Source organism: Cuculus canorus, chromosome 4, assembly GCF_017976375.1.
Source record: "Cuculus canorus isolate bCucCan1 chromosome 4, bCucCan1.pri, whole genome shotgun sequence".
NCBI classification, from domain to species: Eukaryota; Metazoa; Chordata; class Aves; order Cuculiformes; family Cuculidae; genus Cuculus; species Cuculus canorus.
Window position 1 is genome coordinate 34,824,590 of NC_071404.1, and position 26,242 is coordinate 34,850,831.

The window sequence follows — 26,242 nt, forward strand, 5'->3', positions numbered from 1 at the left end:
TGGGGTTGTTCAGCTTGGAGAAGGCTCCAGGGAGACCTTATAGCAGCCTTGCAGTACTTAAAGGAGGCCTGCAGGAAAACCAGGACCAGCCACTCCCAGGGGCAGTTACCTTCAAAAAGAGTTGTTTGGGGTCTATTTTGAACATGGTGACAATGAGGTTTCCATCTGCTTTCCCCCCAGACAGCTTTAGTGCTCTGTCTGTGCTTGCTTGAGAAGGCAGGGGTGAGAGAAGTGAATGCCTACAACTCAGGAAATCAGTCCCTTATCACTAACTGCTTTGAGTTTTCAGAAGCAGCCGTGTAACTTCACATTGCAAGGGCACAGTCTTTGTTCAGATTATGTTTAAAAGCAAGTGCGTGTCCTCTCCATGCTATAAAATCTAACTTAATGGGGGATTTCATTAGTTCTAATCATGCTTCATAGTTAAAAGCCTGAAGTGAAGAGCATTTTAGTCCAGTGGTATACAATTCTGTTTCCTTAGCACTATAGCATTTCCTTCTGTGTCAAATGCCTACATGTTTGTAAGGAAGTTACCCAGAATCACTACCATCACTTAAAAAAAAAAAAGTCATGTGTTTAAAAAAAAAATAATTCATGGTTTTGATAAACAGAGTTAAAGGAGAAGAAGCCTAATGGTGTTCCTTTAGGGTATATATGAAATAAATGCACAAACATGACAGTTGTCTCCTCCTACTTCTCCTTTATGTAAAAATATAAATTATTTAAGTAGTGGACCATGAATATATACACTATCATTTTTAAAGGTGCAGAAATCCAGGTAAATAGGCAGTGTATCCATTCAGCAGAATTAATTCAGTAAGTGACAATTTTCACTTGTCCTTTCATACAGAAAGAAATACATGTGTGTAATAGGCAAATGGTTCTTTTTCCTGAACAGTTAGACAAGCAAATTAGTTAAAAAAAACAAATAAAATCCTTAGACTTATACTTATGCCTTGTTAGGGATGAAATACTGCGCACAGATGCTAGAAATCCACATAGTTTGTGCAACTTGTAAAAACTTCTGAAAACACAAATAACCAGAAGCAACTGAAGAGTAAATAGCCTTGGTAGGCCCAAGATGGTTATTTTTAAAGACCTTTCCTCCCCTGCACTATCTCAGCCATTCACAGTTTTCAAGCTGCATCCAAGGAAGCTCATTTTTCCAGCCTGACCACACATGACCTCTTGCATCATGCAAGCCACAACTCTTTTCAAATTCTTGTTCTTAATTAGTTATTGAACCTCAGGTTACATTTTGCTCACCTCGTTAGTGCCTGCAAAACCCTTCTGGCTCTGAATAACTGGTACTTCTTTTTTCTGATACTCATGAAAGCTGGCTGTAAAAAGACACGGTTTCCCCAGAATTCTTAAGGAAAATAAAACCCATGCAGTGATATGGCTAAGCTCATGACAGTATTTTAGACAATTAATAGTTTTGGATAATATTTACAGGGGATGTTTTGTCATCGTGAGAATGTTTGACTGTCACGCTATTGCTCAGTTCTAAGCTTTTGCAGTCTAGTTTTGCCAAAACATAAAATTTGAAGGAAAATTGTTTATAACATTTTGATTTCAATATTGTTTTTACTTAGTATATTGATAGGCAGGCATAAAAATGTTTTAGCAAAGACACTATGCTCATTTAAGTGTTACATTACAGGGAGTAAACACTCTGTCCAAACAGCTAATACAGCATTAGTGAAACTAGGCAGGGTGGAATCAGTGACTCCCTGCACATCAGGGACTTTCATCCTTCTAACTCCTTCCTCCCTACTGCAACCCTAGGGTCTGCTGTTAACATCATCCCAACACAAGGCAGAGCATGTACTGAGAGGAGAACCTTAAAATAAGGCCCATATTTACTGGCTAAATACATTTTTTGTACTTACTTTCTTCTTGAGGGTTCCATAAGTTTAGGCCCTTACAATTATGTGTGGAGTTTTCATGCAATTATAGGAAACAAATTATTTTTGAGATGTTTAGCTGCTTTTCAAATTTTATTGAAATTAACCAACAGGTTTAAAAGTTATATATGCAGAAGAAAAAGTCTGGAAAGAGCAGATGGAATGCATTTGCAGAACCTTATTTCTCCAGGCAAGCAAATTTACCAAAAAGCAAGTTAAACCTAGAGTATTTTAATTTAATCATGAGGGCAAAATATGTGACGTCATTAGAGAAGGCATAACATGAGAGAGGAAGAGGGGCAAGGTCTGTGTGAAATGATGGCATGGATTTCCATACCCATTGGTTTACATTGCAACCACAATAAACTGACATTCCTTGTCACCTGTATGCATATGGAAAAAAAGAAAGAAAACATACTCCAAAGGAAAAAAAATAAACCTGTAAGGTAGTAAAGGCGAGCCTTTGGACATTGGCTGAAGTGCGATACACCAAATGGCATTAGCATTTCTTCCAACCATCCACCCTTTCTCTTTCCTGGAAAAAGATGGCTGAATTTAACCTAAAGCAAATTCTGACTCACTGCAGTTTAGAGGCCATCAAATTCAGCTCTCCTGAATCCAGCACAGGTTTAGCCTTAAAGCTTGTTTCTCACAGAGTGCTGGTCTCTGCTGTTGCAAGTGCTGCCTTCATAAGAAATGAGGGGCGGACATCTGAGTTTAGTCTTTGTGAAAGCAAACCTTAGTTGAGATGAAAAGCAGACTCTTAAACAGTCAAGGTATAACAACAGCTCACCTTAAGTCAGGCAGGACAGGGCATCTGAAATAGAGTCTTACCTGCTTTAATTAAAAAGATGGCATTTGGGGGGAGGCCTTTTCCTGGCACTGAGAAGCACATGGCAATGGACATGTGGAATCACAGCGTTATGTATCTCTGGACAAGGTCGAAACACTAAGGCTGCTTTTGGAGTGTCTGAGAGAAGCAGCAGAACATGGAAACATCTGTGCTCAAGGCCATCTTGTGGAATATTAATATAATAGAAAATTTCACTCAACAGCTGCTGCAGTAGCCAGAAGGGAAAGTTAATTTCACTTTCCTATTACAGTTCCTCATGGAAGACCATGGAACTCTGTGCTCTTGTCTCTCAAACTCAAGAGACACTTGAGATAATGAATTGTAAGACCTCCTCTTTAAAGAGGGAACAGCAAACCACAGCAAAATTAATACTACAAAGGTTCTCAATTATTTGGTACAGTTGAACTGTTCTTTATGATCCTGTGAAGCAAAACAGCCTTGAATGAGAATCCCAAGTAGAAGCCCACGTTGAACCCTGTCTTCCTGTCTCCTCAGGCCACAATCTATTCAAGTCTTCTGCCTCCACCATTCCCTTTTTAACCCCTACAAGTATTCTTCCACTCTCCACATCCCCCACCTTAATGTAATTTCTACCCACTCTCTTCCAACCCATTATTTACTTCCTCTGTGGCTCAATGTGCTTTGGCCCAGTTCCTGCATCCTTTGCAGGAAATGCAAAAATGCAAAAAGCATCAATATGGGGTGAGATCCTGCAGTAAGTGCTCTGCGCAGCACGGCCTGGGATCTAGAAACAGCTGCTGCGTACAGTGCCAAGTTATTGACCTTCAGCTTTTCATCAGCTGCTGCTGCTTACAGGGACACATATCGCATATGCATTTTTAAGCCTAGACCACTAAATGGGTCCTGGACACAAGTGGTTTCTGGCGATTATCTGCTTGCATAGAAGTACTGTTCTGAGCCACAGCGGGGAGCACTGACCAGCCTTTTCACAGGCAGTCACTGTGAGACTCGCTGCTCTAGGTACAAACTCTGGAATGGTTTGTCTCACGGAAATTGCTATTTCTGTTACAGGCTGCGATATTTGAAGTACTCAGCCCGTATCAGGTTTCTGTAACTTGAACTAGTGATAGAGGAGAAAAAAAATGTTAGTGCTAGTTCTACAGCTGATAAACAGAACATTTCCGTGACAAGCCTCCAGAGCTGACCAGTGTATTTTAAGGTTCAATTTGGCAATCGGATTTTTAATTTGCTGGAAATAGGATGCAGATACACTAAATTACTACTTAGACAAGCTGCACACAAACACATTCATGATTTTTGTGCTGTTTGTGAAGCTGCTGCTACCCAGCAATAAACATGTCACAATTTACCATCTTACAGAAGCTGCAGAGCAGCTAGTAATTTAGTAGTTAACCTACAAATGCGGTTTGCTGTACTCACTGCAGAAAAGGACTGCTTTCTCTCTGAACTGCTGCTTTTATTCCTCTTATACTGCAAGTAGACTGATAGCTACTCAGTCTAGTCTAGCTTGGAATGCATCCCAAAGAGCCAATGCTGCACAGATTATTCAGACAAGCAGACAGTGCACTTCATGAGTTGCAATTGTAATTGCAGAAAACAGCAAAGAAAAAACATACTCCAGCCAGAAATGACAATTTCTGAACCAAAAGATACTGTGACCATACTTACAACAGTTCCACTTAATTGGGATTGCAGCTGGCCTTGAGGCAAAAAATCACATAGCAGCTCAACAAGTTCTCTCTATGGGTCCTTGGGCAGCCTGGTCTGGTGGAAGGTGTCCCTGCCCATGGCAGGGGGGTTGGAACTGGATGATCTTTAAGGTCCCTTCCAACTCAAACTACTCTGATTCTATCAAGCATCAATACTTTTCTGCTAAAATTTGTTTGGTTTATGTTTGTACCAACTACACATACAAACATCATGCGATTATATATAGTATAACCTTGCCTAATATTTGGAGACTAGATTAGCTACTGATATGTCACTTCAAACAACAAAATTGTTATTCCATACAGTTCTACTTACCAATTGCTATGGCATGTTCTTAAAGTCAACTCTGCTGAACTAGAATTTTTTTTCTCACTTGACTGGATACTGTTGTATCTATCAGTATCCTGTTGTGTATATTTTGGAAAGGAAGGTGAAAATGCTACCTATCAGCAAAAATAAAAGAGGTAATAGGTTACTGCTACTGTATTTGAATGTTCTTGCCGTAAGTTTTTAGGGTTCTTTTTCTGTTGCGTTACTGTATTTGTTAATGGGACTGAATCAGGTGGGAGAATATTGCTCCCAACACATCCAAGTGATTTAGCAGGAACTGATTTACAGAGTTACTTCAGAACAATCTTTCATAAAAACTGACTTATAAACTGAAATTACACTTTTTTTTTATGTCATGTCTGTGGTTTTTGGACAGAACAAAAAAAATTATGTCTGAACAAGCACATAATTACTATCTGATATCTGGAAAGGTTCTGGGGTTTGGGGGGGTTCTGTTTTAAGGCAACAGAAAAAAAATCAGTTCCTACTTAGAAAGTATTGCATCTAATATTACAGTAACAATACTAAGTAATTATAGCCTGATAGTTAAAACAATATTCACTTTGTCCCTCCAATTCTTAAAATGGTTCTTAGTAAAAACAATGTGCTGAAAGTAAAATGAGAACAGGCAGAGAGATGCATGCAGAACTAAAAAAAACCTGAGTTGAAACAGTTTTAAGTGGTCATCGTAAAGTGGGTCTTATCACCCGAGGCTCTCAAATATGTCCAAGATCTTAAGATTACTATGATTTGCTGATACCCTAGTAAGAGCCTGGCATTTTAGAATCATGGAATGGCTCAGCCGGCCCTTTAAAAACACCCAGTTCCAACTTCCCTGCTGTGGGCAGAGATAAATTCCACTAGATGAGGTTGCTCAATTATATTAAAAGCTTTGCCTTTCTTCCACATATATATTAATTTCCATCAAATATTTAATAGGAAGAAGTAGCGTAAAATATGTTGCCTGTCATAGCTAGTTTATCTATAGTGACAGTGACTGCAAAAGTTACGTTTGTTTGCTATTTAATATCAACATGTTCAAATAAGACTAACTTCAAATCAAATACTGAATAGAAGGATCCTCCTCATGCTGCTGAAAACATGTACATTTCAGCTTATTTTGGATAATGATGTAAATGGAAAGGATGCATTGTCAAGTCAAGAAATAGCATTAGCTAACCTAATGCTGTAAATTCTACAACAGAATTATAGAGAACAACATTGACATTCTAGCAGAGATAACCGATTGTCTTACTATACACGTAGCCAAGGGGGTTGCTATGGCTGCTTTCTACTTGGCAAGATGCCTCCAGCTTGGCCAAGGTATGGAGCAAGATTAAGCTGCTGCTAAAACATACTAAGGTAAGTTGGGAAAGTCTTACCGAATAATTTATATCTTATGAAACTGACTGACACTTTGGATTTTAGTCTTTAAACCTGCTGATTGGCTAAAGACCCCAACAATATTTATGTTAAAAAATTGGGCAAGAAAAGGAAGAGAAATAGAGGTATACTGAAAAATAATAAAAAGCTTAAAAAGATACTAACTGCCCACTTGCTTAAGCAAACAATGCATTCTACCAAACAACAACCAAAAAAATCTCTGATAATCACCACAGCAAAGAGCTTGGTAACTTGAAAGATAAAATTATTATATATAATTTAGCTAATTTATCCCCCACTGATTTGCTGTCATTCTCTCAAACTGAAAAATCACAACTTTTCTTTTACTTGATATTCTCCAACAGTTACAACCTTTATTAACAATACCTACATCAGTCATAACTGCTTGTCACGCTTACTTTCAAGCTTACCTTTTTAGCCATAGTTGAGGCTCTAATGTTACCGATATAGAGCGGACAAAACAGGTCACACTGTTTCAAAGTTCTAAAGTTGAAGTAAGATTTATGGCTTGAGGAAGAAGATTGTGGCATGGGTGCTGGAACTACATGATCTTTAAGGTCCCCTCCAAACCAAACCATTCTATCATCAGTAATGGCTTCTAGAAGATGAATCTGCTAAATGATATCAGTGATGCCTAAAGTTACATTCAAGGCAGGATGACTATGCCAGCTGAAGGGAGTGCAGCAAGATTGGATCTGTGCTTCAGAGAGACTCCACAATTTCTGCACACGTAAAGAACATTTGTTCATGCAAGTAGAATACTTTGACCTCCAGCTTGGTGCCGTCCAAATAAAGAGTTATGTAAATGATAAATTATCATATAACTTTTGTGGCTCCTTACTGGGAGAAACCATTGCTACAAGAGACCTAGAAGAGCACATGATCTTCTAAATGTATACATTTTAAACGCTTCATTCTCCTGCTGTGAAAAGTGTTACAGAGGATGAGGAGGAGATCCGGAAAGTAATATAAGCTTGGGTGCTATGAACACTGTAGTCAGTAGTCATACATAAGACTTAAGGCATGGAAGAGGCCCATCAGGATTGCTTTGCTGTATGGCTTTGTGTCAAAACAGCCCTTCCCACAATCTTCCATCAGGTCTACCATAATCACCACAACTGAAAGAAAATTAGAACTTTTACTCATCCTTCACCAGCTGTACATCTGAGACTGACCTAGGAACATCACCAGCTGCTTCGTGTAAAGAGAGATTATTTCTATTGACTGGTGCCACGCCTCTACACCAAAGGACAGAAAATAAACAAGGAAGCTACCTGTAGCAGTAACTTCAGAACAAGTAAAAGATGAAGAGCTGTGGGTGCATTCTGTTTCTGTTGTACCTGGAAAATAATTCTTGTGTTAACAGCAGAATTTTACCCGCTTAAAATCACATTTTCTTTTTTAATTAACTGCTCAGTTGCATTTTTGGCCTACCACTCTTGGGCTTAGTCAGTTCTGAAAGAGGCAATCCCAGAGAGTAATAAAACAGACGATGGAAGTAAATGAAACCAATCCAATCAGATTTATGTTTCTGACTGTGATGCCACCACGTGCCATAACAGCAAACATAATAAAAAATAAAGTGAAGCCTAACGCTATAGTCAAGTATGCTCATTTTAAATACTGTGTTTTTCTTACATGGTATCAGAAACAGAGATTTAAAGCTGAATATATTAACTCTTTAATATTTTAACAAGTTGATTATCTCGGATAACATCAACAAAACTTAAAGACCTTATTAATGTTATATTGACAGCATACAATTTTACTTTATCTCTAAACTACAACTCCCTGTTCTTTGATTTTAAAGGCATGCCTTCTAAATCAAGGTGTTGCTTCTGACCTTGAGCTGACAGCTAGTTTGGGGAGAATTTAGTGGGCTTTTTGGCTGTGACTGGTGTCTATATGCATTTCCTACAACAAACCAACTTTAATCTCCAGCAGCTACAGCCTGCTCATCGCTCAAACTTAAACTGAGATGCAGCAGAGTTTCTGAAATGGTATTGAAGACTTAATATGTATTAAGGACATTTGACTGGGACAGACGTCCTGTGTTTTCTTAACGCTGCTATATAGCGCATGAATTAAACTAAACCCAAATAAAAATAATTGTTTCCTTTCCTGTATTTTTAGTATTTGAACATGAAATTATAGTATTCTGGAAAGCTTCAAGCAAAACTTGTCTAGCTTTCACATACAATCCATTCACAGGTCATGACCTTTTCTAAACCTTACCCTTGCTAGTGGTGCATATACTTTCTTTCACGGTCTCTTCTACTGCATCTGGATCTACTTAAGTGTCTTACATTTTTCGATTAGACTGCAGAGATTCGAAGTTGGAATCTGATCTGTATGACACTAAGTTACAGTTCAACCAACGCCAACTTCTAAAATGAGAAAATATTACTTACAGAACTACTGAAAAAACCCTTCAGTACAGAAACATGAGTTTACACATCCACTGCATGAGGCCTGTTCTCCTCAATCCTTCTTCATACTGCATCTACAGTACCTATGTCTGTAACAGAACAGTTGAAAACCTTTGGGCTAGGAGTGTGTATATCTGAGCAATGTTATGCTGAAATCTTTTATCAAAAGACACTTTGATTAACCATTAGTACGTTTTACTGATTGCTATAGTAAGCTTACACATTTCTAAATACCTATTTACCTGTAAAACTTCATGTGTGCAGGAGAATTTGGCTTCTTTTTTTTTAAGAATTTGGCTTCTGTTTTTTTCTTTTGGCCGTGCCTTGAAAATTTTTTTGAAAGAAGGCAGCTAGATGTTACTAAAAACATTGATTTAAATATAACATAGGGATTTTCTGTACCTTTAACCACAGCCAATCTTAACTGCAAGCAGTTTTTCTAAGAGGATAACTGTACTAAATTTAAAAGAAAGTAATGAGTGTCACCTAGGGATTTTCGATGAAATTTAATTATTTAGATGAGCATTAAGACCATATTTACATATTTTTACATAAATTAAAAAAAACACTGAAGGCATAGTTTTCTTTCCTTATATAAAATAAGGGAAAGAATTGAAAGTTGCTTCAAAGTGGGGTATTTGAATAAAACAGCCCTGAGTAATATCAGGGAAGTTATAAGAATGGTTTAATTAAATGTCTACTTAATCATTCACGCAAGCAATTCATAAGCACTAATCTCTGAACTAACATTTAACACAGGCATTCTGTTAGGACATACCAGTTTACAATACATATTTTCGACACAGACTTAAAAGTAATGTAAATATTCCTTATAAAACATAGTGTTGTCAAACTCATTCATCTGTTGTCAGCAGAGCCTCATTATCAAGTACTGCAATCCAGTTGTGTTATTTATTGCTTACAAATGCTTCAAACTACAGGAAATCTTTGGTAAAAAAACAAAATTGATAAAATTTGCACAACAGCTTTACATGTAGTATTGCACAACAAGGCCTTTTTCAATACACAAGAAAATGGAATGCTCAAATCCTCAGTGAGGAGATTAGAACTGTACAACATTCATTAGTTTACCACTATAAGCAAAATTTCTTTTCATAAATGTTTAAAATATGTTCTGGTTCTTTTCAGCTTACATGAACATTTATTTTTGAATCTATATTTGAAACAGAAGAGTAGTCAAATAGAACAATTTAAATAAAAATGGGCAACTATACAGCATTGTTTTGTCTACCCTACTACAGCATCAGATCTTTTCAAGTCTGTTTACTTCACAAAAAACTCAAAAGGAAAGAAAAATGCTAAAAATAATCATAGTCCTCAGCCCTCTATGGAAAAGAGGAAAATAAGTTTCATGTCTATTAAAGGACATAGACATTTCTCTAGTGGTCCAACTGTGCAGATTCAAACCTAAGTGGCATTAAGCTGCTCTAAATGAGCTCTTAGCTCAGGACATAGTTCAATTAGCAGCAGTTCCAGCAAAACCTGAAAAAGAGAAAAGAGTTAAGATGAGCACAAATGCAAAATGAGATTTTCTTTTCCCTTTCTGACATGTTTAGAGCATCACAGTTAACAGAAGCATGAAGGGTCATTCTACTCATGATTCATGCAACTAGTTCTCTTTCATTCTAGAGTAGGCACGCACCCTACGGATAGTGAGGGACATGTCTTAAGGCTGAAAGAAGGGAAGCGCCATGGGCAGCTGCTTTCAGATGGGGACTTCCCACCCTGAATAAACCAGTGCTCTTCTGTCAAAGCTGCAGTAGCTACATCAGCACCAGGGCATGCACCTCCTGAGCAGGCAGCATCTACTCCTGCGGTCAGGCTGTGTTATGCAACTGGGTGCCAGGGAAATGGGCCAGAAAAGACTGACCGAGAGTGAGGTATTACACTTGTACCTAGCTGCATGCTCTGACCAGTCTCAACCAACAGCAGAGAAGTGGGACTTTGAGTGCTGCTATGTCCTAAATGTGAACCAGTCCTAGAGGTCTCCTTCCCTAGGATTCTCCGCAGTATGTTTATTTTTCTCAGCTGTATCAACTAGTTAGTTTGTACCTTATGAAGTCAGGCAAGCTGGATGTGGTAGCCGATCTTTTAGACAAAAGCAATGCTGTTCTTAAACAGCTTTATGTTATTCAAAATCAGTCAAATGAAGAACCGAGTACACTGTTCCTGACATCTTTTAATAACAAAAAAGTTATTTGCACACCAAACAATAGTCCAACATAAATCTCTACAAAAAAAACACACACTTCAGACTTTAATACAGAGTGAGCTGAGTTCAGCAATTAACAGGACTATAAAGTTAAAAGGCTACTTTTCCATTTACTCACATAGAGTAGATGCTTGTTAGCCTGCCTTTCTTGCAACGCATTGAACACTTTCACTACACCATGACGGGCATTTTGTTGTCCAACAAGACTCTGCAGAGTATCTGCAAAAGACATTACTTCAGCTAATATTGTTTCATGCTAGGCAAAACCTCCAGCAAATATTACAACCCAGAAAAAGCAGGGGAAGCAAAACCACTGCACTTCATGGCCTTTGGCTACAAAGATACATAGCCCCCATCCACCAACCTTTTAAAAACACACAGGCAACTCAAGTCACAGTTTTAAAAGATACCCTTATTCTCAAGTTACCTAAGTTAAATAATCGTGTATGGATCTCAATGACAACTTTAAGTGTTTTAACATGATACACAGCGTGTCTTTTAGGTAGTTCACTCACAAAGTCTAATCTCATACATTATTAAACCATTCCCTTAAAAACACCTTTAGACAATGACAGAATTCTTACAACAGTTAAAACCGATTTAGTACTTCAATTACCTCTCAATCTTCACAGTAAATACTTCTCCCAAGTAAGCAGATAAGAGAATTCTAAGTCAATTATTCACATTTTGGATTAAATTAGAGAATAAATAGTGATCAAATGCTTTATCATTAATTTAAGGTGCATTCAGCCACTTCCTGACATATCTTTCCAAACTGAGAAACAGAAACCCACAAACCAACTAAGGAAGGCTATTCCAGGTAAGTAGGTGAGTATATAACAACAGGTTGTTTACACAACATGATGATTGTTTTGCAGGCATACCTGCTGCTATTTTTGCAGTAAATTTGATTAAACAAATAACCTAATGCAAGGGGACACATGAGACATCTCAGTCAAGCCATAAAATAGCTCATTAAAGTACACTGTACTCAGTGGAGGGGAGATAAAAAGCATTCAAGCTATGTTTATGTGTGTTTCCAAGGGCTAAAGGGAATGAATTTAATTTCTTTTCAGGTAGGTGCTTTTGGGTTTGTATGATCTCTGAAGAGCCAAAATTATTTAACTGGACTCTCTGTCCTGTGAATGGGATGGGGTGGGACAGCTCAGAATGGTGCCCCAGAAACGTGCACGCTGAAGAGGAAGCTGCCTGGGCTCAGGAGGTAAGGGCAGGCAAAGGGAAGTACTGGAAACCCTACTCAAATCTATAATAGGATGCTTCTGTCCAGACTGCAGGTCCCTCTAACATTCAGTGCCCTGAAACCTCGTACCAGAAACAGACAACACACACCACTGACAATGGGCAGACCTCCCTCTTCAATTTTGAAACATAAGAGAAGTAATAGGGGTGGTGCCACTCTCCTGGTTTGTCAAGTAGTTCCAGGCAGCAGAACCACCTGCTGTTTGCTCACAGAGAACCAGCAGAGAGTCTTGACTTAACTTTGGTTTCTTGATGAAGCACAGCAATATTGGATTTTGCATCCACCAACAATACCCCTCGAATCCATGCCTTTTACCAGACAGGCAGAAGAGGCAAAGAGTAAGGCCAAAATTATCCTTCTTTATGCAAATAATCATAATTTATAGCTCTACAAGAAAAATCTAAAATGCAGCAGAACAGTACTTGATTAACTAGTTTCCTTACTAGTTATTAAACCCATGATTAAGCAGAATGAAAGCGATCTCACCTGGAATGTTTTCAAGTAGTTTTTGCTGTGCTCTCTGTTTTGTTTCTTGCTTTTGTTCTTCACTCTTGGCTCTTGGTGGTGGTGCTAACTTTCCATTTGGCCAAAAAGCATCTCGAAACACACCAATGTAGTAAACAAGCATTGGTTCACTGAATATCCAGTGTACAGTGTCACGGATTTGCCTATAAAGGATAGAAGGGAACACATCAGAAATGGTCTTTCACATTTCATGGAGATTTTATTTTTTCTATTCCTAAAAGTAGTGGAAGCAATGCTCATTTTTATGTAATTATCCTAATTCATCTGAGCTGATTTCTCTAGCATCACAGCAAGTCATATTCAGCTCTGGGTGCTCTGAAATCTAGGCCACTCCAGATAGCCAAATGAGATGTGAAGAAGGCTACACTTCAACGTAATCCACAAATACACATGACAAATTATAAGTGCTGCACTGAAATGTGTATATTTCTCAAGGATGAAAAGTACAAAGGCTCCACTGAGAGAAGACATAAAAATCAGCTAACTAATTACAGCAAATTCCAAACTAGTTGCACGCAGATATGTGACTGGTGGGTGAAGAGACAGGGCCTGATCAACAGGCCTAAAACAAAATAGGTGACCCATGGATGATTTGTATTGCATTGCTATGTGTACTGTTTAATCTGTAACTTCTCATATTGCTGTTATCAGTATAATTGTGCTGTGCTATTTTTAATAATAGTCTGAGAAAATGCATCATAGTTGCACTATCAATAGAATTGGACTGTGCCTACTTAACTGCAGCTTCTCCAGCATACACAGGAGATGAAAAAAGCAACAATCCCTGGCTGACCGATTAAGATTAGCAGAGCATGAACACTGTGTGAAAGAAGATCTATGCAAAAGCGCTGCACCTCAACAGTCCCCTTAGTTCAGAGATATTCGACTGTGTCCTTATCTCCCATCTTGAGCTCTGGTCAAAGCTCCAAAAGGGGTGGGGGCAACAGGTGGCCAAGACCAGAGTTTCTGTGGTTTTAAAATGATGTAAGTTTTGTATTTAACAATATAAAAGCCAGACCCTCTTGCAGTGACTTTGGAGACTCCACCTACAAGTTGGTAAGCTTAGGAAGTGAGAGATGAGTAGACGGGGAGGTGGGTTGAAGACTGGCTGGATGGCAGAGCTCAGAGTGTTGTGATCAGTGATGCAGAGTCTAGTTGGAGCCCTGTAGCTAGAGGTATTCCCCAAGGGCTGATACTGGGCCCAGTCTTGCTTGACATATTCATCAATGACCTGAATGAGGAGACAGAGGGTACCCTTATCGAGTTTGCTGATGACACAAAACAGAGGAGTGGCTGATACTGCAGAAGGCTCTGCTGCCATTCAGTGAGAGCTGGACAGGCTGGAGAGTTGGGCAGAGAGGAACCAAATGAAGCTCAACAAAGGCAAGCCTAGGCTTCTGTACTGAGGGAGGAATAATCCCATGCACCAGTACAGGTTAAGGGTTGACCTGCTGGAGAGCAGCTCTGTGGAGAAGGACCTGGGAGTCCTGGTGGACAACAAGCTCTCTACTCTGCCTTAGGGAGGCCACGTCTGGAGTACTGTGTGTAGTTCTGGGCTCCCCAGCTGAAGAAAGGCAAGGGACTACGGGAGAGAGTCCAGCAGGAGGTCACAAAGATGACTGGGGAACTGGAGCCTCTCTTATGAGGAAAGGCTGAGACCTGGGTCTGTTCAGCCTGGAGGAGAGCAGTCTGAGAGGGGACCTTATCAATGCTTATCAAAATCTACAGAGCGAGTGTCAGGAGGATGGGGCCAGGCTCTTTTCAGTGGTGCCCAGCAACAGGAGAAGGGGCAACGGGCACGAGCTGGAACTCAGGAAGTTCCATCTAAAAATGAGGAAAAAAAATCTTTCCAGTGAGGTTGTCAGAGCACTGGAACACACTGCCCTGGGAGGCTGTGGATTCTCCATCTCTGCAGTTATTCCAAACCCGCCTGGACAGGCTCCTTTGCAACCTGCTGTAGGTGAACCTGCTTTAGCACTGCGGTTGGACTAGATGTTCTCTCCAGAGGTCCCTTTCAGCATTTAACATTTTGTGGTTCTGTGATACAGAAAAATACTTACACATGTACGGGCTTCATGTTATAAATTAACGGTTCTCATTATGTACAAACATTATCTCAGTAACTTTCGAGAAATATGTACTTGAATTGAAATGACTTAAAATGGACATCTAGTATCAGCTCTGGCAAAAATCTTCACGGGACTATAAAATAAAGCACAAACTAATAAAAGCCATTGAGAGCCAGGCTGTTCAGAAAAACAGGACAGCAAATCCTTTCATATATATATACAAAATGAAATCCCATGAAGTATCATCATCTTCTGAAAGCAAAGGCCTGTCTAGGGGAAAAAATATGGAAAAAGATAATTCACATATCCGTGTCTTCTCTAATCAACATATTTGTAAATTGAGCTGTAGAAAACAAATTACATATGATTATATCATGTACAACAGAATGACCAGATTATTTTAACAATTCTGCTCATAGAGTTTTTTCATAGAACGACAATGCACATTCAATTAAAGTACCAGCCACTTACTTGTTGATAGTTCTTCCAAAAGTGACTTGTACTAGTGCAATTAATGTTTTTCTGACCCACTTGAACACTAGAACAATGAGAAATTACAGAAAATAAAGATCAAGAGGTTAATAACAATAGGGAACCCATGATCATGCCCAAAACTTCCCCCCATAAGTAAATGTATCTGTTATAATCCTTTATAAGATTTCATTAATTGTACATGGGTCTCATTTTTGTTGACTGCTTTTTCCTCTGCACTGCTTGCTATACAGTTTTTAAGTCTTGTAGAGTACATAAGCATATCTGTAATATTCATTTGTAGTTTATACTGTAAACTTTTATGTTTATTTCAAGTCATTAAGTCATACAATTACCCTAAACCCTTTTTCTACTAGAAAAAAGAAAACCCCTGAAAAATCACACCCTTTTCATACCTTCTAGTATGCCATACACACAGCAGCAGCATTAAAATTCTGAAAATATTTTTCACTCCAATAAACCAAGCACTTAGCTTTTCATTACAAATAAAGGAAACAAATGTGAGTGCTTCCAAGTAATTACTGGTTAATCTTTCTTTCATGCTGCTCACCATAGGCACAAGAGAGTTTATATTTGGAAGATGCATCTGCCACTTTTGGAAGGTGCTGCATTTTGTAATTGTTACCCTATAAATAGTTCTATAGGGCACCAAGTGTGGCTGCACATTCAAATGGAAACAAAAATAGTTTTCTTTATTACCATCATTCAGTTATGCAAAGGAAGAAAAAAAATCCGGTACTGAAAGATGTTACAATTCTAGCATCTTTTCCATTATATAAATTGTAGAACTAAAATATATATGTAGTACACTTAAAATTATTTTGCTTTATCAATTACATGTTCTGTGACAAAGCCATCTTTCCTTCCTCATAAGTCATACATTTTAACATGCAGCCTATTTACAGAAAACACGCTTTTGCACTTCTCTGGATTTTTTCCCCAGATTTTTTTTTTGTTGTTGTTTCAAATGAAGAAGTTAAGAATATTTAATGCAAATGCTCTCCACTATCAGCTACGTTTTTACTACCATGTTTTATTGGAATTTAACTTTTGAATAAAAACTCCAAAGTTATGAGCTACTGAGGAAGAGCTCTCTTCCAAACAAACTGGCTAGATAGATTGCAAGAACATTTCCATTTATGCAAACAGCAGAAAAAATCCAAATTACAAAGTGCCCCCGATTTCTTGGCCAACAGATCCCACTAGTGAATAAGCAGGTTTACAGCTTACTTCCTCGCAGCTCAAAAATCTCTCCAATCAGCATGAAACATGGTTCGGCAAGAGAGTCCCTTTTCCCATCCACCTCCTCTCCATAGTCCGACAGGTCACTATCCTCTTCCGTTTCTTCCTAGGAAGAGAGACACAACATGGGTATTCACTGTAGTTTCTCATCCTTCTTCCAGAACAGATTCAGTTATTGCCATGCCCTGGGGAAGGAAGACAGGCAACCCTCTCAGGAGGGAGTATTAAAGCCAACAACTGTGCTCCTGACAGGATCGGATGAACAAGAATCTCATCAGGGCATTTAAAAAGGGATTGCACTTCCCACCGAGTAAGAGTGATGAGGACACTCTTTACTGCAGTTGTCACCATCACTGCTAGATCCGCCTGCACTCTTGCCCCAGTAAGCACCTCAATGCTGGGTGGATCTGCCCAGATTTGCAGGGTCCACTGCCTCTACTGCCCTATCAACACCAGCTGCAGAAGGAAAACAGGGGTTGTGGGAGCGATGTACTGCTAGGAAGCAGGAGAGAGCTGTAAGGAAGAGATGATGCTCAAGTGGTGTTTGTGATTGCAAAGCCTCTTCTGACAACACCCACGAAGGATATGCAGGATGGGGAGCCAGCCAGCTGGAGCCGTTTGCAACACAAGCAGCTAAGAAGAGAGAACCTGGTTACTGCACAGGCAGAAGCAAGTAGCTGGCTCCCCTGGAGAGCAGATAGTGCCTTGCACAGCTGAAAGCCACTCAGTAGGATCCCACACCAGCAAGCTGTCCTTGCAGTAAGCCAGGAACCAAACCCAGCAGCAGAAGAGGAACTGGCCACTGCAAAGCCAAGCACCATTAATGAGTATCAGTCCAAGGCAGAAACATATGATGATACTTGGCGACTCAAGCCTGAGGATACCCAAGCTCAGGATACCAAAGGGAGTAGAGATATTCAGAACAGACTTGCACTAAAACGTACTGAACCACCTCAGCAGGTTGTCTTTCAGTGTCTTGAAGATCCGCTTCAGCACCAGGACTACACCACCTACCATTACTCATGGCACCAAACACATTCCTCTGCTCTTCTGGATCTTCCCCTGCCTGCCTATACCTAGAGCAAAGCTACAGCGAGGCAGCCCTGACCCCTACTGAGACTGGTGCAATGCCCCAGTCTCTGGGTCACAGACGGTCGGAATGGCATGCAGACAAATCTTCTTTCTTCAGCTCCGGTTTGCAAAGAAATTTGTCATCTCTTCCTTTGCTTTCTTTTCTTACCATTCCATCACCTACTATTTCTTCCCCCTTGTGCCCCCACCCTCTAGTCTGAAAAACCTACTTCATTGCTCTATTTCTTTTGCGTTATTTTGGTGTCTTTCTTGGCCTTACTCTTACGGTTGCAAACTTTCAGTAATTCCTTGCCTGTAATTTCAGCCCTGCAATACAGAGACTATCCTACAGCTTCCTATCAGCTGTATATCATTTTTTCTTACTACTTCCTCACACCCCTCAAACCCCATCTAAAGCCCATCATTGAATTTCAGTACATTTCCAGTCCCCGAATCTTCTCCAGGCATGGCAATTCATAGTTGTCTATAAATATCTCCACAGAGTTGCCTGTTCCAACACTTATAAATCCTGTGCCCCACACTTCCCGTGTCATGTTTGGCACTGCTGGAGATGCTGTTTCTCTCCTCATAACCAGAAAAACAAAAGAAAAAAAAGCCCCAGAGGACTGAAGTGCACCATGAACATCCACGTGGACTCCCCTGTTCACCAACTTCCATAGTTTGATGGGTCCCCAGCTTTTAAAGGTTTTAGTAATGTTAAGCTAAGCTGTGACCGTGGGCAGGAAAACAGAAAGCCCCACTTACTGACAAGAAATGCCACATAAGGAGATGACAAATCACTACCCATCCAACCACACAAGCATACACATTCACTGACAACAAACAGAATTTTCTCCAGGGACACAGCCTAGCGCAAACTCCAGTTCTGCTCACTTCCTCTGGTCAACAGGCTTCTTAGCCCTTCATTATTTTAATTATTTGAGAAATTATGTTTTATTTAATTTTTCATAGAGAGAAAACATGTTTACATCATTCTGTATTTTCATTAAGCACTTGGGCAACAGAACAGAAAATGAGATTTGTAGCTGAGCCCAGAGAGTGCAGTTTGATAAAGACTGATGCAAAGCAGCAATAACTCACTGCGTAAATGCAGGAAACAAAACAACTGATACTGATAATACTACAGAAAAAGATCACAGGGACATATTGCTTCAGAAACAAGCGTAATACCATGATGTTTAAGCACAAACATTGTTTGTATGACATACTTACACACAAAAATAAAAATTATTTTCGTATGTGGGAATAGGAAAACCCAGCGGGAGCATCATGTTTCAAATTTTAGTCAAAGTACTAATTCCTGATAACCAAGATGATCCCAACCCAAACTGTTCTGTTTGCTGAAGACAGGACAAAAGCTTGCTGGCTAAAGAGAGATTTAGGTTAGAAAAGGTTCAGGTAAGAAAAGGTTTCTAATCATAGAGATAAGTGAACTAGTACATGCAGCCTTGCTCAGCTAGAGAACTTCAGTTATCAGAGGTTTAAAAAATATGTTAGATAAACACACGCCAAGAATCTTGCTGGCACAGCTGAGTGCTTGGAGCAGGAGGGTAAACCCAACAACCTCTCCAAGGTCCCTGGTCTATTTTTCTGCCGTTCAGTGAATCCCCTACCATTTAGAAAAAGCAATGAGAAGTGTATTTCCTATCCATTAACACTTCATAAATCCAAAAGCTTTGGGTTTGGTCTTGAGAGCTAAGAAATACGTTCTAAAGCTGGCCCTGTCTAAGGAGCTGTACATATGAGATCTGAAATTGCTGCAATATCTAATCCTGAAAACAGTACTCAAGGTAATATTGTTGCTCTAATGCATGTCTGAAAAATGTGAAAAGAGATATAAAAGCAAAGAGAGAGCTGTATGAGAGCATTCTCTTCCACAAAGTCCAAAATCTGAACTAAACCAGGGATTCTTAGTTACAAAGAGGACACAACCATAACATCTTCATAATGTGTGGTTTATCACAACCAACTACATTAATGACCTTGTACTAAATGATCTAACCCTAGACTAGCTGACTCAGTAAGTTATCCAAAATGTTATCACTGGGCAAGGCTGAACTGATCTAAAGCTCAGATCAAAAGAGAAGGATGTGAAAAAAATAGAGTTGATTCCAGACTGCCTTGTAATGCCCCTCCCTCCATTTAATTTTTTTCATTATCTTTAAACTAGGATGAACATTTGCCATACCGATTCAGATGGTCTGAGTTTCCTTACTTCCATCACTATTCTGCTGTCTCATCTTATGTTTAAGCTTAAGGAAGGATGGTAGAGGAGAGGGAAGGTGGATGTGAATCACGATGGTCTTTGTCTGCATTTACACAGTGCCTGGGATAGTTCAGTCTAACCAAACTGAGGCTTCTAGTTTCACAAGTAACAAGTAAGGAATAGTATTAAATTTCAACTGAGCGAGAAGTTATATTCAGACTCATCTGTTGCCACATTCTCTGGATGTTTTTTCGCTCTACTTACTTCAGTTTTTTCAGTACCAGTTGCTTCATTTCTTTGTTCTTTCTCCTCTCTCATGCACTCTCATTACCAACTCCCTTGCCTTTTCCCATATTTCCTATCTCCTCCTACGCACTCATGTAATATAATATACACGTAGTCTGGCTTTTTTCTTGAGGATGTTTTTCAACTACTTCACAAATACAAATAGCTTCATGCTTCTAAGCTTTTATGATACTTCTACCTAACAGTCATTTTAGTGAACACACTTCTGGGTTTAGAATTGAAGTACTTCCACCAAAGTGCAAAATCAGTTTCTCAAACCTTCTTTGTATTTATTGCTCTGAAATGAGACATACGCATTCAGCATCTAGGTGCAAACACAATGCAATTCTGAAAAATGAAAATACATAGGATTTTCTTATTCCTAACAGATGCAAGATCATCTTTTTGCCTATTAACAAACAGGCTAAAACTGTACAAGTTCATCCTCTGCAGACACCTACAGCACGTAAGAAAATAATTACCTCCTGTAATGTATAATGGTCTAGAAACAGCTCCTTGCAGGTTGCATATCTGCAACGTGAACCACACAGAACAGAGTGCCATGGAATTACGGTCAATTTTAGCCAATGAACTATTTTAGTCACTAATCTATTCTTCACTGCATTTTGAAAGACAGTTTTTTTCTATGACTTAGTATCAAATTCTCTAAGTAGTTTGCCCACAGGGGCTTCTGCCAGTATTTGCAAATTCCCTCAGTACCATTTACTGACATTCTTTGTCAAAACTAGCTTTGCTTCAGAAATCAGTAAGAAAGCCTTCTAACAGAGAATAACTTTTACCTGTCAAAATGCCTCCGAAATATGCTTTACAAGAGCACAAAAAGTAGGAAATTCTGCTATAAGAAATAAACAGTCCCACATGGATTGTAATTCATTTATTTATTGTCTGGATGAGGGGACTCAGTGTACCCTTATTATGTTCACAGATGACACTAAACTGGGAGGAAGTGTCAACCTGGTAGTGTTGGTTGACAGCCAGCTGAATGAGCCAGCAGTGTGCCCAGGTGGCCAAGAAGGCCAATGGCATCTTGGCTTGTAACAAACAGCATGGCCAGCAGGTCCAGGGAAGTGACTGTGCCCCTGTACTCGGCACTGGTGAGGCCGCTTATTGAACACTGTGTTCAGTTTTCTGCCCCTCACTACAAGAAAGACATCGTGGTCCTAGAGCATGTCCAGAGAAGGGCAATAAAGCTGATGAATGGGCTGGAGAACAAGTCTTATGAGGAGCAGCTGAGGTAACCAAGGTTACCTAGAGAAAAAGAGGTTGAGGGGAGACCTTATCACTGTCCACATGTACTTGAAAGGAGGTTGTAGAGAGGTGGGTGTTGGTCTCTTCTCCCAAGTGATAGGTGATAGGATGAGACGAAATGTCCTCAAGTTGCAGCAGGGTAGGTTGAGATTAGACATCAGGAAAAATTCTTCATCAAAAGGGCTACCAAGCACTGGCACAGGAGGTGGTTGACTCACCATCCCTGGAGTTATTTAAAAGGTAGATGAGGTGCTCAGAGATATAGTTTAGTAGTAGACAGGTATGGCTGGACTCAATCTCGAAGGTCTTTTCCAACCTAGTGATTCTATGATTCATGGTAAGTTAAACATTTGCCTATATATATATTTATCAAAGGTCAGGAAACTTATTTTATTAATAAACATCTTTTAGATTCACAGACAGCTGTCAGAAACTCTTTGTTCACTTATAATAAATTAAAAACAACCTTTGGAAATGCCTTCCGATATTATCTGCAATTCAAATGCATTACATTAACGGCTCTCCCTGCTTGCTTTGGATAAGTAATTAAATCTGGGAAGATTAGTTTTTTTGTCACTTACCTCCTGATGAGAAAACAAATCGCCAGGAAGTCGTTCTAGAAAAGAGGAGAGTGAAAAAGATGACTTCTTTCCTTGCACATCAATAACTTTGAGATGTTCTGGGGAAGGGCTCAAGAAGGCGTAAAGTGCTTCACTCTGGCAGAGTCTTTCATCAGAGAGCAATTTCTATGAAAGGAAAATAATGACACAAACAACCCATCAAGTAAATATTTGTTGTTAAGGAACAAGTTGTGTCAGGCCGTTCAATAAAACTGATTAAGACATGTCTCAGAGGTACAGTGAGGGAAAAAAATCCATGTCTTACAAAGATTCTTCATAGATATTTTAAGAAGCTATAGCTCTAAAGTATTAGAATTGTAAGATTGAATTTTTTAATATTACAACTTTCTTTTTAAATAAAAGAAGTTCTAATCTGCAAGAAATCTGTTGTGTTTAAATCTGCATATTTAAAACTGGCAATTTCAGGATTCATTATTTATACTTTCTTAATTAGTCAAAGTTTAAATTAACTTACCACTAGAGGAATGGTTACTATAAGCCAAACTTGTCTCAGCTTCAGGCATTTGAGATGCCTGAAATTGTAAGCTTTGATGCTATATGAATGTCCATCTGACCTATTTGTTCTAAGCTCTTTCTTTACTCAATAGAGGGACAACATCCACTCCAGAGGCACGATTCAATTCTCCTGTTTAGACATCTAATGGCTTTCATTTTGTTTTCTTACCTGTAGAAAGTTATTCAGCTGGTTCTTGGATTTCTCCATGAATTTCTGGTCTACAGATTTGAAGGGCAGCTTGCTGAGGGAAGGCAACTGAACTTTCTTTAATGATGGAAAACACTGCGTAGGAGAAAGGAGAGCTCACTTAACACACAAGTGCAGAAAAATAAAAGGTGGTTCAGAAAGGACATGAAAACTGTACTTCGTCTCCCTTCCACACCCCTCAGCACTGTGAAAAATACCTTCCCTTACAGGCTGACACATCTCAACCCTTCCCTTCACACCACCATCATTATCTATCCCTTAACAGAAAGAAAGGTTAACGCACTGTAAAAGGAAGCTTTTTCTGTCCTCCAAAGCTATATTTCCTACTACCTCCCTGGAAGCTAGAGGTAAAATCTAGTTTTTAAAGTAGGCTCTTGCAGGACAGTGCAGAGCATGTATCATCTTGACACTGGGTTAGTCCAGTAAAACAATCATTATTAAGCAAAAAAACACCATAAATGCCAAACAATGTTGATAAGCATCTGGCAGAGGCTAGAAATACACAGATGAGAAACTAGCTCTAAAATGCTAGAAACCGAAAGGCTGGCATAGAAACTAGCAATACTAAATCTGGTTCACTTCTCTCCGACCCTCATTCTGACAAATTTTCACAATTTATACCTTCTCCCTGCCCTAGCAGAGGTCCATACCTCACTGAGTTTCCGGTGTAGGTTCTGAAACTCACTCAGCTTCCTGGAAACAGTCCAGTTCTTAGTTTCGGCTCCACCAACTTCTTGTAAACTCACCATGACAGAGTAACAGGGCACTTGTTCTCCACTCTCTTCTAAAACCTTGTGGGAAAGAAATCAACAGTCAAGGTATACTACTTTGAAAGCAAACAGTATAGTATTTGGGCTGTCAGATGACTGGCTTACTAATTCAGTCATCACCACAGTCCCATGCTTCTCTTGCAGTTTGAAGGCTACATACGGAACAATACCCTTAAGGGACTAAAACTTTACCCAAAATACTATGTCAGACCTGAATCAGTCCTCTCCAGCTAGCTGCTATTTCACTTCACATATAGCTTTGCAATGCTGTCCCATCAGCCATCAGATCTCCCTGACATGTCATCTTTACACAGCTGCATGTATTATTTCCACTTTTAAGGTACATAACACATGACTGCTTACCAGTACTCCACCTTTTTCATCTGCTTCTTCCTGACTATAGTCCCATCATCTCCACCCTGCTCATACAGTGTTCGTGCCGAGGCTCACCCACAAGCCAGGCACAGCAGCTCTGCAGCTGGGCCCTGTGGCAGCTGCTGCTGTCTCAAAGTGATTTCTCTGCTTACTTGAGCTACTCCACACGCACAGCACACGTGCTACCCATTCAGCGTTGATTTCCAAGGGGCTCACAACTTTACAGAAATACTAATGAATCAAGCTGTAGAACGGCCAGAGGACAGAGGAGCTGCTAATCACATCGTGTAAGTGGGAAAAGTACAGCAAGGAAGATGAACAATTTTTCTCAAGAGAATGGCAGCAGTATGACCATATTATTTCTTAATTTGATGAACCACCCAGAATATTATCCTTTACATCCTAATGGTAACAGATTTTTCTTATTTATTTTAAGGAGACCGCTAAATGGATTAGGAAAGACAAACAAGGGAAAATGCATAAAATGCATAGCTTTTATTGGCCATACCAAACTCTCAAATGCTTGTCTTAATATATGTGCAGATAATAGAAAGGTAATTATAAAATACCACTTTCGCACAAAATTTTTGAGGGAAGTAATTTTTAATCTTTCGGGGCTTTTAAAAAAAAGAACATTTAACTAACCAAGTTAGGATAAGAATAAAACTTTAAAATTCATATAATTATGACACACTTTCTGAGAAGTCTGTAAAGCTCTGACAACACTTAATGCCAGTGACAGATAATTATACAAGCAGCTGCATCACCATTGTAGAAGACACATAGCTAAAATGTATCTTCATATTTTACAGCTGTTCAGAGTTGTACATGGATAATACTCCCTGCAATGCACCCCTCCTAAAGCTGCATTGGACCACAAGGAAAAACTAATCCAAGGCCTAAATCTCACATCTCTCTGTACTAAAAGCTGCAGCAGTACCCAGACAGAATATAAAGCACCAGCCTGAACATCTGAAAATGTGCCTGGTTCCCAGTACAGTTATTTGGGGAACTGCCTTTCTCCCGCCAGACTTCTGTAGAAAGCGATGCTTGAATAGCCTCCAAACCGTCAGCCTCCAAAGGTCAGAGGGATCTGGCACAGAGGGACCTCCTGGGACAGTCCCTGCCCTGTCCACCTGTGAGCAAGATTGGATTTGTGTAGGTAGGTGACTCACAAACACCCCCTGGCAGCCGCTTTTGAAACTTGGGAGATCAGTGCTGAAAATGCTCATTTGAGTCATGCATATCATTTTCCATTACGTTTGTCCCCAGAGCAGGGATCTGCATGTGCATAGGGTCCTCTGAACTGCAATTGTCAGGAGAGAGTCATCCCTCTGGAAGTACATTCTCAAAATAGGAAGATTTAGTGCTCCTGCTTTCAAGCTAGGATGCACCTGCAAAATCATTTAAATTCTAATTACTGGATAGAGACACATTATATGGGGGTATTTGGAGAAAGCTGTAAATATCTGAAAGTCTTCAGGATCTTCTTAAGAATGTAAATTTTTTTGTCAACTTAGGTACTTTTGCATTTGTTCTTCCAAATGAATAATTCAGCTGGAAAATGTACAGAAAAATGGGATGTTAGGCCTTCTAAAACAGAAGACGTAGTCCTCTACTGTAACAGGCACCATCTCATACAACCACTATCATGAAGTAATTCAAACCTGTGAAACAACTGTTTTTCCATCCCTGTTAGACTAGAAGTTTGCTCTAGACCCTCACCCTGGTCATTGGAAGCATCCTTTCAATTTTCAAACTAATTTCCTATTTGTTCCAACAATTCTTCACCCTTCCCTCATGTTTACACTCAACAATGTGTTTCTTTAGACAGCCCTATTCCCGTGATTCTCCCTTTTGCTAAACTAAGCAAACAAAAGTGCTTTCACAATCACTTCTCATTGGAGAAGTTCCCCATCCAATCCATTCAAATTCACCCTTCTCAATGAAATGTAACGGTACAGAACCTGCAGAGCAACTGTAACATTTCTTCTCAAGTGGAAACTCCTCTCCTGATGTATTAGAGAGCTACATTTGCCTTTTTCACACCTGCAGCCCACTCAAGATGAACTGCACATCTGACAAGCCCTGAGTATACCTATTGCTTCTAGCCAAAAGGCACTCCAATGGGGCAGAGATGAAGCTCAGAGTTCCTGCTGAAGGCCAGAATCTCATATGCCACACCGAAATTTCACCGCACTTCTAGTATTCTCGTCCTAAAAATGATTCAGTTCTTTCTTTACAAGAATCATCCCAACCCTCTTCCACACCTGATTCTTCATGAACATAAACTTAATATTTGTCCTCCAGATTGGTTTTCCAAGTCTAAAGGTCCTGTGACAGTCTCAGCCCCGACCGTTTCACAGCACTGCTAAGGGCTCTCAGAATCAGCCCCTCGGATGGCATTTGCATGATGTCTCTTCCTCAACCCTTTCCCTCAGCTTACATACAAGTCTTTCAGGTT

The 26,242-nt window shown here is 39.6% G+C and overlaps 2 protein-coding genes across 3 annotated transcripts in view; one reads left to right on the top strand and one right to left on the bottom strand.

The window, feature by feature from the left end:
• The first annotated feature begins 736 nt into the window (after nt 1–736).
• On the top strand, nt 737–8,958 carry LRP2BP (LRP2 binding protein). The gene is given in 4 exon segments (XM_054066042.1): nt 737–778; nt 2,848–2,986; nt 5,995–6,142; nt 7,990–8,958. Coding segments are annotated over 4 exon segments (402 nt in total). The 3' UTR covers nt 8,063–8,958.
• Nucleotides 8,959–9,106: 148 nt separating this feature from the next.
• The window catches only part of SNX25 (sorting nexin 25), an 84,143-nt gene continuing 67,007 nt past the window's right edge, over nt 9,107–26,242 (bottom strand). The window contains exons 12-19 of one of the 2 annotated variants that reach the window (XM_054064876.1): nt 23,284–23,424; nt 22,595–22,708; nt 21,871–22,035; nt 16,426–16,543; nt 15,175–15,241; nt 12,596–12,777; nt 10,967–11,067; nt 9,107–10,118 (exon numbers count right to left, since the gene is read on the bottom strand). In XM_054064876.1, the coding sequence (XP_053920851.1) occupies nt 10,044–10,118; nt 10,967–11,067; nt 12,596–12,777; nt 15,175–15,241; nt 16,426–16,543; nt 21,871–22,035; nt 22,595–22,708; nt 23,284–23,424 (963 nt within the window). In that variant the 3' untranslated portion in view covers nt 9,107–10,043. Of the gene's footprint in view, nt 10,119–10,966; nt 11,068–12,595; nt 12,778–15,174; nt 15,242–16,425; nt 16,544–20,928; nt 21,513–21,870; nt 22,036–22,594; nt 22,709–23,283; nt 23,425–26,242 lie in introns of those variants that run through there. The other variant, XM_054064878.1, reaches the window with a different exon arrangement.